Source organism: Pongo abelii, chromosome 17, assembly GCF_028885655.2.
Source record: "Pongo abelii isolate AG06213 chromosome 17, NHGRI_mPonAbe1-v2.0_pri, whole genome shotgun sequence".
Taxonomy (NCBI): domain Eukaryota; kingdom Metazoa; phylum Chordata; class Mammalia; order Primates; family Hominidae; genus Pongo; species Pongo abelii.
In genome coordinates, this window is record NC_072002.2 from 65,479,092 (window position 1) to 65,493,529 (window position 14,438).

At 48.1% G+C, this 14,438-nt stretch overlaps 1 protein-coding gene across 6 annotated transcripts in view; it reads left to right on the top strand.

The window, feature by feature from the left end:
- The window catches only part of MAPK4 (mitogen-activated protein kinase 4), a 169,886-nt gene that overhangs the window by 144,896 nt on the left and 10,552 nt on the right, over nucleotides 1-14,438 (top strand). For 5 of the 6 annotated variants that reach the window (XM_054537939.2, XM_054537942.2, XM_054537937.2 and 2 more), the window contains one exon: nucleotides 8,740-8,884. In XM_054537939.2, the coding sequence (XP_054393914.2) occupies nucleotides 8,740-8,884 (145 nt within the window). Of the gene's footprint in view, nucleotides 1-5,161; nucleotides 5,313-5,509; nucleotides 5,951-8,739; nucleotides 8,885-14,438 lie in introns of those variants that run through there. The other variant, XM_054537941.2, reaches the window with a different exon arrangement.

A 14,438-nucleotide genomic window follows, 5' to 3' on the forward strand; every position in this document is an offset into this window, starting at 1 on the left:
AGCTACACCTTAGAATCACCTGGGGAGCTGTGAAAAAATCACCGATGCCTGGGTCCCACCCCCGCCGCCGCCCCTGCCGCCGCCCCTGCCCCCGGCCCCGCCCCCGCCCCCACCCCCGCCCCCTCAGATTCTGATGTGACTGGCACAGCAGGAGGCCTGAACGTCAGGATTTTTTTTTTAAGTTCCCTAGGTGCTTCCAGCCTGTAGCAGGTCTGAGAGTCACTGCTCTAGAGTGCCACCAGATTTCTCCTTGAAAGCCAGCGTGACAGATGTCTATTTGTGGCTTGACAGTTAATGCATCTTACTAAAAGAAGCCATTTGCACACAGACTGGCCTATTAAAAATTAATCACTTTGGCCTAGCAGGGCTCTTCACTTAAAGATTGCTGTCCATTGTCATGCAGCACCCCAGGATGCTAATGCCCCATAGAGGAGAACTTGTAGCCCCTCCAGCAGCAGAAGCAGATAAGGAAACTGAGGCAGAAGCAGCCCAACCAAATCATCCCTCCACCCACCTCTCTACCCAGCCCAGCCACTGGTCCTGGTGAGGATGGTGGTAATGGAGCTGCCAGTCCTAGTACATCACTGAACAAACAGAACATGTTATCCTGTCTTTGAACTGTAATAGGATTCAGAGTTCTTGATTTGGACCCCATGAGGATAATATCCAAAGCTTTTATCAGACGGTGAGCTCTAGCTGAATTAGAAGACAACCACATTTCACCGAAGTGCTTTTTAAAAAGAAGCCCAACTCCATTGCTCCCACTTTCCTGCTGTTTAAAAGTAAGGAGAAGTACATTATGCTAAATGAAATAAGCCAGATGCAAAAGGACAAAGCCCGTATGATTCTGCTTCTGTGAGGTCCCTAGAGCCATCAAACCCATACAGATAGAAAGGAGTATGGTGGTTGCCAGAGGCAGGGGGCAAGAACAATGGGGAGTCATTGTTTAAGGGGGACAGACTTTCAGTTTTGCAAGATGAAAAGAGTTCTTGGCCGGGTACAGTGGCTCATGCGTGTAATCCCAGCACTTTGGGAGGCTGAGGAGACAGGTGGATCACTTGAGCTCAGGAGTTCAAGAGCAGCTTCGGCAAAATGGCAAAACCCCATCTCTACAAAAAATACAAAAATTAGCAAGGCATGGTGGCCCGCACCTGTAGTCCCAGTCACTCTGGGGGGTTAAAGCCTGAGGATCGCTTGCGCTTGCGAGTCTTACTGGGAGACTGCAGTGAGTCATGATCATGCCACTGCACTCCAGCCTGGGCGACAGAGTGAGCCTCTGTCTCAAAAAAAAAAAAAAAAAAAAAAAGTTTTGGAGATGGATGGTGGCGATAGTTGTACGGCATTGTGAATATACTTAATGCCACTGAATTGTATGCTTAACAGTTAAAATGGTGAACTTTATGGTATGTGTATTTTATCACAATTAAATTTTTTATGGCAATTTTATTATAATTTTTTTAAAGTAAAAGGAAGTGGCCACACAGGGCCTGGAGTGTCCAACAAGGGCCTGCAGGCCTATGGGAATTTATGTGAGCTTTTGGTTGATTTCCATGGAAACCTGGGAAGAGATGGTGAATTTCAGGATCTGTCCAGGATCCCCCAGAGGGTGGAATGGGGAAGGGGCAGCCCTGAAAGGGGATCAGCAGATCAGCATTTAGGGCATCTTAGAAGTTTTTGAAAATTCAGTGCAGCTGATTTAGCCAAACTATTTCTTCACCCATGTTTACTTTAGCAGCATAGTAGAACGTGCCAGATGATTTACCAGTGATTGTGATGTGAGCCAGGCTTTGTGATGTGTTCCCTCCCTCAATCTGAGAGAGTCCCTGCTGCATGCTTTCCTGGAAATGAGTTTAATGGAATGAGTTTGCTATTTAGCTGTGGTATTATTCCTTTTTAAAAAAGGTTTCTCACGTGCCTCATATGTACATTGGCACAAATAAGAATTATGCCTTCAGAGGGAGATGACTACAGAAGAGAGGCTGTATATGTCTGCTTCAGCAGGACATCTGGGAGGATGTTGTTCTTCTAAATGATCTTTTGATGAGTGTCTGTAACTCAAAGAATTAACCCCTATTATAGATCAGTCTGCTGCTCGGTTTGAGAAATCTGCCTGGCCTGTAAGTAAAGCAAATCATAATTTCTTAAGGCAGGCCAGTATCATAAAGACCATCTAGGAACTTGCTGGTCCAAGTGTGGTCATCTGAACTGCAACATCAGCATCACCTTGTTTAGACTGAGAAATGGAATCTGCGTTTAACCAGTCAAGGTCCTCAAGGGATCTGAGAGCACCCCAAAGTTTGAGAAGCCAAGCTTTCGGGTCTCCACCAGGAAGACGGTTTTGGCACATCTCTCCATGAGACTGTCTGTTCTGTGCTTGGACCCTCTGCTTGTCTAGACAGCCCAGGCCCCCACGGAAAGCCCCAGCAGCCTTAGAAGTCTCTCTTATGTGCGAGGCAGTGGAGCCCTCTATTCAGATCAAAGGAGCTACATCTGCACAGCCTGGGGTTGAATTCCAGCTGTGCCACTTATAGCCTGTGTGAGTATGGACAGGCTGCTTACACTCTCTGTGCCTCAGTTTCCTCCCTGTAAAATAGCTATGATGAGAGTCCCTACCTCATGGGATTGCTGTGAGGATGAAAGGAGTTAATCCATATAAAGCAGATAAAACAGTCTGAGGAGCTCAATAAATGTTAGCTGGTATTATCATGTCGCATAGATTTCTGTCTCACACATTGGCTCTCGGCTGTCCCCAGAGCCTCAGAGAACAAGCTTAGCTCCTCTTCCACATGACAGCCTTGCAAATGTCTACAGGCAGCTCTCACACCCACCCCTTCCATGTCCTCCAGACTAAAATTGCCGGGTTCTCGTGCGACAGGCGTTTGATTTCCACTGCTCCTCCACCGGGAGGCCTCCTGGGAACCCAGTCCCCCGAAAGAATCAGTCTCCCTGCCACAGCCTCACTTTTCCCCTAAGTTTTTCTTCTTCCAAGGAAGTGCAGTGCCAGGGGCCTTCCTGAGGCCTTCCTGAGTCCATTAATCCCCTGCTCTCCAGACTGCCTGGGGAATTGGGGGAAGCATGATAGCGGTGGAGAGGGAGCACAGAGCTGCAGCCTCCTTGCTCCACCAGTGCCCACCTGCTAGTAAGACTTGCAAGGGCCCCACTAGGGGCTCAGGCCTGCCCAGGCTAATTAGAAAAGCAGAGACACACATGGCCCTTCTGCAACCTATGCTGAAACGCCTTCCGCACTAGGAGGAGGGTATTCACCTCCCCTGGGGAGCTCATTCAAGATGGAGATTGGAGGACTCCAAGTCGGCAGCTGTGAGTGGTCTGCACATTCATAAGCATGTCATTGGGGATGGGGGAAGGCCTGGCAGTATGAAAGTGATGAGTGCAGGAGCCAGACACCCCTGACCACTTCCTAGTTACAGCACCTTGAACCAGTCATTTTATTACTCTGTGAAGGGCCTGCATCAAATTCATGTAAAATACTAACACAGTGCTGGGCACAGGGTAAGTCCCACAGAAATGTTGGCCATGATTACTTCCTCGTCCTTACATTTTGTTCATATTAACATTTCATCTCTCTAACCATGTGAAATGCTCTTTGAAGACAAGGGATGATCTTAATCGTTTTCCCATCCTTCACATAGGGACAGACACCTTAGGCTCCCAGGACACAATGCAGAAACTTCTGGTTGGGAAGGCGAGGCTGTCAGAGACTCTCATCATCCTAGCCCGGAAACAGAGGCAGCCCTAAACATTGCTTCAGCATGAAAGGAAAACCAACCCTTCCCACCCTGTCCTCACCCACCAGAGCTAAAGTTGACTGGGCTTTTATTCTTGGAGAATGTCGTCTCATTTAAATTCACCATACCATACCAGGCCAGACGCAGTGGCTCATGACTGTAATCCCAGCACTTTGGAAGACTGAGGTGGGAGGATCGCTTGAGCTCAGGAGTTTGAAACCAGCCTGGGCAACATGGCAAAACTCTGTCTCTACAAAAAATATAAAAATTAGCCAAGTCTGGTGGCGTGTGCCTGTAGTCTCAGCTACTTGGGAGGCTAAGGTAGGAGGATCGCTTGAATCCGGGTGGCAGAGGTTGCAGAGAGCCAAGATGGTACCACTGCACTCCAGCCTGGGCAACAGAGTGAGACCCTATCTCAAATAAATAAATAGGCCGGGCGTGGTGGCTCATGCCTGTAATCCCAGCACTTTGGGAGGCCGAGGTGGGCAGATCATGAGGTCAGGAGATCGAGACCATCCTGGCTAACACAGTGAAATCTCATCTCTACTAAAGATACAAAAAAAAATTAGCCGGGCGTGGTGGCGGGCACCTGCAGTCCCAGCTACTCAGGAGGCTGAGGCAGGAGAATGGCATGAACCCAGGAGGTAGAGCTTGCAGTGAGCAGAGATAGCACCACTGTACGCCAGCCTGGGCGACAGAGTGAGACTCCATGTCTAAATAAATAAATACATAAATAAATTCATCATACCCATGAGGGATTAGTAGGCACATTATCATTAAAGGGTGTAGTAGAAAGTTTATTGGATTGAGCCTTCTCCCCCAACCTTCCAACTCCCACATACAAGAGATCAGGCAGTGGGGGCACAGCAAGGACAGGCACAGGAGACTTGGCTCGAGATCAGAACTGGTGCCCACCCAGCATGGGCTTGCTGGAGCAGCTCGGAGTGCCCACCCTTCTGGAGTGACTTTGATCCAGGCTGTTCTGAATTCCCTGGCAGGCAGCTGGGATCGAAGGCTGCTTCCCTGCTCCCTCTGCAAAGAGAATGCTTAGAGCTTTAATTATACCTTCTCTCTAGATCCTTCAGGGGCCCTAATTATGCTCTTCACAGGGCAGCTGCTGCTAGATTATTTCCGAAACACCTCTGAAGCTTTTAAAGTCAAAGCCTCCCATGGGCTGTGCGTGACTCTAAAGGGACAGCAAAATGGGTGGATGGGAGCAATAGCTGACGAAGGTCCCAAGGCCCCTTAAAAGGGTCTAGAAAGGAAACCACGTTCATCTGCCTCCCAGTGGGAACAAGGTGGCAGGAGGAAAGAGACGATTAGGAAGGGGCCACTCCCATCTTGTTTCTTGTGCTCTGAGTGGTGGTCACAGAGAACTGTGGGCGTGTGCACTTCATGTCTTCTCAGAGCAGTGATGTCACAAAGCCTCACAAAAGAGGCTGGCCCCAGCTGGCCTGCAACAGCCGCGTGCAGACGCACCCACTTGTGCGCCGAGTGTGCCTGCTGTCCTGCTCACTCCCTCCTCGGCCACCCTGTGCATGGGCATGCCCTGCCTGGGGAGACCAGGTCTGATCACAGAGACATGTTCCTCTCTACATCCAAAAGGAGCTGAAACTATCCTCACCCTGCAGGCTTGGGCAGAGGGCTATTTGGAGATTTTTTTTGAGCCAATATACTTATTGATTTATGAGCTCTTTTCATAAAATTGGGTCCCCACTTCTGGGTATTCTTTAAAGTTTTTTGTTGTTTTTTTTTTTTTGTAGAAAATTATCCTGAATTTCACCCCATCCACTTGACTGCAACTCCTCTCTTGAATTCTGATCACCAGTACCATGTTGTGGGCCCCAGAGCCTCTCCCATTCGGACACCCAGGGCTCAGCTCAGCTGACAGCAGGACCCTGGTCCACTGTGTCTGCCCCCAGACCTGGGAATGGAGCTTCCCATATATTCCCATCTCCCCTTCCTGGGGCTTCTCTTGCACCAGCTTGGCAGAAGACACTGCACCTTCCCAAATTCTTCTCAGCCTTGTGGCTTCTGAAACATATTAACAAATCCCGTTTAAGGGTCGGGCACAGTGGCTCATGCCTGTAATCCCAACACTTCAAAAGGACGAGGTGGGCAGACTGTGTGAGCTCAGGAGTTTGAGACTAGCTTGGGCAACATGACGAAACCCCATCTCTACAAAACATACAGAAATTAACTGGGTATGTTGGTGTGTGCCTGTGGTCCCGGCTCCTTGGGAGGCTGAGGTGGGAGGATCCCGTGAGCCTGGGAGGCAGAGGTTGTGAGCCACTGTTGTGCCACTGCATGCCAGCCTGGGTGACAGAATGCGAGAACCCGTCTCAAAGAAAACAAAAGCAAACAAAAAAATCCTCTTTATGTTTTTTTAAAGAGTGTGAAGAACAAGTAACCATAGGAAGATAGCTAGTAGTTAAAAATTCAGCAGGTTCTTGTTTTTCATTAAAAAAAAAAAAAAGGAAGAGCTGGAAAGCAACTTTCTTGGCTCCTGTCATGACCTGGTCTGTAATTCTGGCCCAAGGGCAGCTTTACCCATGTCAACATCTTCCTTTTACTTTTACGGCAAGTGTTTCAGATGAAAGCCCCCTATCCCCACTTTTCTTTAGCCCTAGACTCTGAGGAGAGGCAGATGTCAATTCTAGACCATTCTGTTTCATAAAAGACTGTGCATTTACATATCAGAGAAAACTCCCCTGAAGCTACCTCCCCTCTGGGTACTCTTGCTTTAGTCTTTTCCCTGACAATCTCACCCTCTGACTGAAAATAAAACCAGACTATTCTTTTAGAACCCACCCACCTAAAAATGAACTTCTACAGACAGTATTTGGCTTGTTCCTGTAACTTTTAGAATCAAACTTAAATTCCTAACAGTCTACTGTACACACACCATGGATGAGTCTCAGATGCATTGTGCTAAGTGAAGGAATTCAGACTCAAAAGGCTACATACTGTCATTCCATTTATATAGAAGGTAAAACTAGAGAGACAGAAAAGAGCAGTTGCTAGGGGTTGGGACTAGGGGTGACCAGAAGAGGGCATGAATAAATTGTTTGAGATGATGGAGTTGTTACGTATCTTGATTGTGATGGTGGTGACATGACTCTATGCTTTTGTCAAAACTCATAGAACTGGTGAATTTTACTCTATGTAAATTACACCTCAATAAACTTGACTTTTAAAGCAATTAAACTCTTATAAAAATGACATTGGCCAATCCTTTTTTGGAACAAGATAAGGTGTAAGTGGCTATCAACTTATATAAACTCCACACCCACCTTGGAAAGTGGAACCTGGACCACCTTGTAGTCAAGTGTATAAAAGAAGAGGATCAGTGGTCCCTGCAGAAGGTGCCAAAATTTGGGAGGAGGTTCAGACCATATGAGATGTTCCTTTTTCATTCATTCATTCAACAGTTCAGCAGTGTTTATTGAACACTTCTTAGGAGGCATGGGGCTAGGCAATGCACAGTAGCTGCATAACAAGACACAGCTGCTGCCCATGAGGGGCACGCAGTCTAGTGGTCTTTGGAGGGGTGGGGATGCAGAGAAGTAAAGAAACGGCAACAAAACAAGGAAGCTTCTGAGAGGAAGCTGGCCTGAGCATGTCAGCCGGTAGCGCGATGAGTACGAGGATATCCCTCATGGAATGTACACAGTCAAATGCACAAAGGACAGAAGAAGAGGGCACATTCTACAAATTCTAAGGAGTTCATTTTGGTGAGAGTATTGAGGCCAGCGCATGGGATGCTCTATGATTTCCACCTGAAGGGTGTCTTCTGCTTTTCCTCCTTCCTTCTACCAGTGTGAGGCTCTACTCGGAGGAAATATGTGCCACAGAGGGGAGGAAACTGCTGTCCTTTCCAAAGGTTTTAGACATTTAATAAATCTTTGCTGAACAAATGAAGGGATTTCAAATTAATAGGTCAAAAGCTCTTGGGTCCTGGGCTTCTTAACTTTTCATCTGCTTTAACTTGAGACTGTGATACTTCTGCATCAGTAGAAAGGAAAGTGCGGATGCTAAACTGCGAAGTAAAAGACCATCCCTGGAATCTCCCATTGGATCTCCTTGGTCCTGTCTCACCTTAACCCCAATGGATCTACACATTTTTTTTCTTACATTAGAAAGACTGTTCTAGGGAATTCAAATGGACATTTCCCAGATGTCACTCTTGGCCCAGCTTTCTGAATTATGTAGAAAACAATTTCTAAATTCCCTGGGTATATTTTCCTAAATCATATATGAGTATATGTCCTTGCTGTATACCATAAGGAGGGAGTCCATCTCAGACCACAAATCACTGAGCTGTGGGCAAAATCAGCTAGAACATTTATCCCCCAGAAAGACACAGTCAGACTCCCAGAATCTCATGGACCAACGAAAGCTGTGTCCACTTTGTTGTTCAGGACTGCTTCCACATAGCATTTTCCTGCATCCATTATGAAAATGGTCTTATCTGTTCTCAGTAGGAGCCTGGTGCCTGGCTTTGTGGCAGCATTAATTCTGATCTTCAGTGTCAAAGCAACCAGCTTGAGTTCAAGCATATGGCTACTTCTGAGATTCATCCACTAGATACAGAAAACGCCAGAGTCTCATGGTTACTCTGTTGCTAGCAGTAATGAACTTGAGCAGGGCTCCTGTTTATCCATCTTCTTACTAGACAAGGGCAGAGTTACATCAAGGTGGGGTGGGAAATCATTTCTTCTAAAATATTAATAACCTGAATTCCTTTCTATAAAGGAGAGCCCTTGGATCTTGTAAGATTCTCTCACCAAAGCATTTGAACCCCACAAACCAGGCCCAGCCCCTCTAACCAGACCTCTGTTCACTCATGCTCCTTCAAGATCAATGGGAAAGGGGCGAGAATGAAAGGGACCCTGAAAGAGGTCTGTTTCATGGGAGGGGAAACTAGAAGAGGTATGGGAGGAAGGGTATCCAAAAATGACTGATCAGTGGAACCAGAAATTTTGTCTTTCAGGGTTATCTGTCAGAAGGGTTGGTAACAAAGTGGTACCGTTCCCCACGACTGCTCCTTTCCCCCAATAACTACACCAAAGCCATCGACATGTGGGCCGCCGGCTGCATCCTGGCTGAGATGCTTACGGGGAGAATGCTCTTTGCTGGTGAGTTGCTAACTATGCCACCTTCCTTCTCATCTGGCATTGTTCCATAGAAAGGGGAACTGAGTGCAAAACACTTACAATCACAAAACATGCTCATCTTTTTCTGAAATTACTTCTGTGGCTTTTATGACACTATTTGGAGGCACCTTATTATATTGTCAGGCAAAAATACTGGAGAGGCTAAAAAAATAGTAGCCTTTTGAGCACAGAAGTTTTTGCAATCAAGTAACTACTTTGCTATGACCTAAATGCTTGTGTTCCCCTAACATTCACAGGTTGAAATCCTAACCCCCAAGGTGATGCTATTAGGAGGTGGAGCCTTTGGAAGGTGATTAGCTCATGAGGATGGAGCCCTCATGAATGGGATTAGTGCCCTTGTAAATGAGGCTGGAGGGAGCTTGTTTGCCACTTCCACTGTGTAAGGACACACTGAAATGGCATCATCTATGAAGTATGGGCCTCTCACCAGACACCGAATCTGCCAGCTCCTTAATATTGGATTTTCTAGCCTCTATAACTGTGAGAAATAAATGTTTGTTGTTTATATGCCACCCAGGCTATGGTACTTTGTTATGGCAGCCTGAATGGACTTAGACACAGTTCTACTCAAATATCTTGAGATTGATGGCTGCAAACACACCCACCCTACATTTTTAGCCCCTTCTTCCTCCCTCCCTGCCACTGTTCCCTGTCCTTCGGCCACATCAAGTGACCCACTGTTTTCCTAATCTATCATCATTTTTTGTTCACTTTGGCACTGTAGCAGGATGAGTCACAGACAAAACTCTTCAGACACCAGATTAAAGAAGGAAGAGGTTTTTTATTCGGCCAGGAGCGTCGGCAGACTCGTGTCTTAAGAGCCGAGCTCCCGAAAAAAGAAACTCCTAGCCCTTTTAAGGGCTTACAACTCTAAGGGGTCTACGTGAAAAAGTCATAATAGATCAAGTAAGCGTGAGGAATGTGACTGGGGGCTACATACATCAGCTAACAGAACAAAAAGTTTTACAGTGCTTTCTCATACAATGTCTGGAATTTACAGATAACACCAGTAGTTTTGGTCAGGGGTTAATATTATTATTATTTTAGCCACCAGGGCCAGGTGGTGGTGCCAAGGTCGTCTAGCTATTTATCTTACTTCTGTTTCTTTCCAACTTTTTGCTTTCTCCCTTTTCTCCTGTCTTATAAACTAGGGGAAAGGGGAGGTTGGGGAGAAACTGAGAAGGACAACAGGAGAAGTGGTAGCCTCATACCATAGCACAAAGACCTCCTTCTCTGCTTAGAAAACTCCTATTGAACCTTCAAAACCCAGCTTATGTCTTGCCCTCCATGATGTCTCTCCTAATTCCCCAGGGCGTGAATCATCCTTCTTGGCTCTCCCATTGCACTTCATACTCATTCTCGCACTCTCCTTCTTTGCTTGGAAGAGCACTTGCTCTCTTCACTCCCTCTCTTCCATTCTCTCCTAACTCTGCAGTGTGGTTCACTCCTGCTCCATCTGTCTAAAGCTGTTCCCACCCAAACTGCCATGTTCTTAATCCAGGGAACCCATTTCAGCCTCATTCTGTAGCAGTAGTCAGTGACAATCGTCACCTCCTTCTTGAAACCCTCTGTTCCCTGGGTCTCCTCCTCCCTCTCTGGCAAGCCCCCCTCAGTTGCTTCTCCCCCGCCATGAGCTCTACTTCCTCTGCACTATGTCCCTCAGCCCTTCCCAAGTTTCCACACTCAGCCCTAAATGCTGCTGTCACTTAAAGAATTTCCATCCATCCCCCTCCACCCAGGCTAACTTTGTAGAGGCTGGAAGTCCAGAAATATTGCAAACCACCATTGGTAGAGGACCATGGTGAGGCCAGTCTCCACATGCTCTGGCTGCAGCATGGCAGACAGAGCCCTGTGGGCCTGCCTCCTTGCCACCTGTCCTCTGCCTGGATTCCATGCCCCTACAGAACTCTGGGCCTCATAGCCGGTCCTCCTGCCTGACCTCTCTTCTCAGTGCTTGCAGCCCTGCCCTGTCCTCCTAACCATGCTGTCTTAGCCTCAGCCTCCCTGTGAGTGCTCTCCCTACAGAGTGCTCTCCCCGCCTCCTCAGCCTGCCCTGCTTCTCCTCAGGGGACACCATCTCCCCTCGGCTCTTCTGAGTTGAGGCCATCCTTTCTCCCATGCCTTGTACACAGAGCGGGATAGAGCCTCTGCATCCTCCTTGCTCACCATTGCTTGCCTGCTATTAACAAAGCAGCCCTCCTCTGCGGCCCACCAGATGGCCCCTCTTCCTCTCTATCTTGTCCTCCCGTGCCAGCGCCTCATCTCATCTCCCATCATCCCCCACACTGAGGCTGTTGGCACCTACATCACAGCCTCCCTCTCCACAGTTGGTCCCACATCATTCTGGCTGTGAGGCTGATGTGGCTCACTTATCTACTATCCTGGCTGCAGAGCCCCGCATCCTCAGTTCCTGGGACACTCACTGCCCTTGTTGTCAGCCTGTCCTCCCCACATCCACCCTGGACTTTGTGTCATCACCCAGAGCTGCTCAGGGGAGGAGAGATCTGAAGCGAGTAGCAGAGTGGCAGACGCTGGGGAGCTGAGTATCTAGGGAATGGAAAAGGACATGAAAGCTGGAAGGCCTGAGAAGTCCCCACCCACCTCCTTGCTTGATCAATGACTGCAGTGTGGCCCAGGGGGAGCGTGTTTTCTCTTGGCAATCAGCTCACAGGAGGCATGGCCAGCACTCATAGCCTGCATTGGTAGGCCTAGGCTCCTGGGGCTACCCCACCCTTCCATGTTGGGAAGGGAGGGGGAGAGGGAGGGAGTAGGATAGCCTTACCCCAGCCCCCTTTCAGAACCCCAAGACCTAGTAAGATTCCCCCCACTAAAGCCCCTGAATCCCACAAAATATAAGACAGCAGTGGCCCTTCTGGTATCCCCTAAGAGCAAAGGTGTGTCCTTAGCATCCATGTGGGCTCCCTCCACCCTGAAATCTCTGTCTACAAACCTAAGCCTGCAAGTGGCAGGGCTAATCGAGATTCCCTGCAGCCCCATGGGGAGCCAGCAATCTCAGTTGCTGGCCTGTTGTTCTTGTTCACTGTAGAGTGACCACATATGGGCAGCTGGTGTAATAATTAGCTCATGGGCACTGCAGACCGCCTAAGCCCACAGGTGAAAAGGAGCTGCCCACTCAGCTAAAGCCCCTGGCTCTCACAGCTGCTCATCTGCTGTGTACACAGAACATAGTGCTAAGGATGGGGAGAGGGATTGCTGTGGGACAAAAGGACAGTGAGGAGGTAGGGGGAGAAAGTCAGACAAGGCCCTCTCCAGGGAACTTAGGGTCTTGAGACAGAATTCTAGATGCCAGCCCTAGAAGGGGCCCAGGACAGCCCACCTCTTGTTTAACAGGTGATTTGGTTTCAAATAATGCAGGGTGGGAAAATGAGCTCAGAGAAGAAGAAATGGCTAACAGTGGCCTTTCTGAGGGAACACCAGCAGGACATTAAGAGAAAGACATGTCTGAATAGGTAAGAAAGTCTTTATTGTGTTTTCTTTTTGTTTTGAGACAGAGTCTCGCGCTGTCCCCCAGGCTGGAGTGCAAAGGCATGATCTTGGCTCACTGCAACCTCCACCCCCCGTTTCAAGCGATTCCCATGTCTCAGCCTCCCAAGTAGCTGGGATTACAGGCATGTGCCACCACGCCCAGCTAATTTTGTATTTATAGTAGAGACGGAGTTTTGCCATGTTGGCCAGGCTGGTCTCAAACTCCTGACCTCAAATGATCCACCTGCCTCAGCCTCCCAAAGTGCTGGGATTACAGGCATGAGCCACTGCACCCAGCCTGCCAAGAAAATATTTATATTGGGCACAGTTAAATCTTAGGTGCCATAGGAGCAGATTTATCTAATAAGGAGTAATGAGAGACCCAGAAAATGTAATCTCTCAATCACAGCAATGAGGGAATTATTCAGTGCTATGCTGGGCTAGTCACTCATTCATGATGCTAACTTCTTCCAGTAAGTATTTAAAACACATGCTATATATAAAACATATATTAATATGATATGTTAATATTAATTATATGTTAATGTAACATTAAGTAACAAGAAAAGTTAAAATAGGTTGGTCATGGTGGTTCGCGTCTGTAATCCCAGCACTTTGGGAGGCCGAGGCGGGCGGATTGCCTGAGGTCAGGAGCTCGAGACCAGTCTGGCCAACATGGTGAAACCCCGTCTCTACTAAAAATACAAAAAAATTAGCTGGGCATGGTGGCATGCACCTGTAATCCCAGCTACTTGGGAGGCTGAGGCAGGTGAATTGCTTGAACCAGGAAGGTGGAGGTTCCAGTGAGCCGAGATCGTGCCACTGCACTCCAGCCTGGGCGACAGAGCGAGACTCCACCTCAAAAAAAAAAAAAAAAGGTAAAACAAAAACAATGGCAGGAAAGTCAGATGAAGCTGAAGTCAGGGCTTATGTCCAAACATTTAGGCCCTGAGTACAAACGTCTTCATTTGCCCCCTGGACTCTCAGGAGCCCCTACAATTTTCCCTCTGGTGGATTTTGTGCTTTGGGTGGATCCTTGACCACATGCTGGGGATACAAGACTGAGTAAGACATAGTCTCTGTCCTCAAAGGTCTGATGGTCCAGCGGGAGACACAAAAGGGTTAAAAACAAAACAAAACAAAAACAATACACAGTGAACCTATCTGTGTCCAGGGTGAGCCATCCTGCTATCTTATTTTTCCAACTGAAATTGCACAGACCTCCCAGTTCCATATTTTCCAGCCAATTCAAGGCAGGGGAGAAAGGAGGAACAGGTGTGAAGGAGGTCTCACCCTGGACTCTGACTCAAAGACTCTTCCCACTCCAGCCATAGCCACTAAACCCTAGATGGCTCAACATCCCTGGCCCTGCCACCATGATCTGGGTGATAGGTGCCTGGCTGCCTCTGTTCTCCCGGCCTTGAACCCTCAGCTCACAGGGCTCTGCTCCAGCTGCCCTTCCATCAGGCTGACAACCTTCAGGCCAGACGGAGGAGAGCTGGGCTTCTCCATGCCACAGCAGGCAGGTGACTCACTGAGAGCCCAGACGAGACTGTATAATCCACAGTCTACTGGCTGCTCATCTTCAGGCTCACTGTCTGTGGTCACGAGATGGTTGCAATCGCTTTCAGGTTCTCATGCAGAAGTGTCCAACGAAGAAAGGTAGGGAGGGGTCAGCCAGGGCAGCAAAACAGCTCTCCTCACATTTCTGTATTACCAGGGAGGAACATCTTCCCCGGAAGTCCTTCCAGGAGATTCCTGTCCCTGTTTGATTGAATCACATGGCCTCCCCTTGTTGCAAGAGAGGCAGGGAAGGCAACAGCTGGTGTGACATGGAAAGGACCTTCTTTCAGTAGGAAAGGGACATTGACCATAGTATCCTCCATGCTTCACACCTTCTCCCATTTTCAGTGGTGGCTTAGTAGACTCAGTGTTAAGATGCCTCCCACAAGTGACGTCTGTCACAAAGAATCACTGACGGATGATTAGGACATAAATCCCCAAGGTGGAATTATTCCATCAGCTTCTC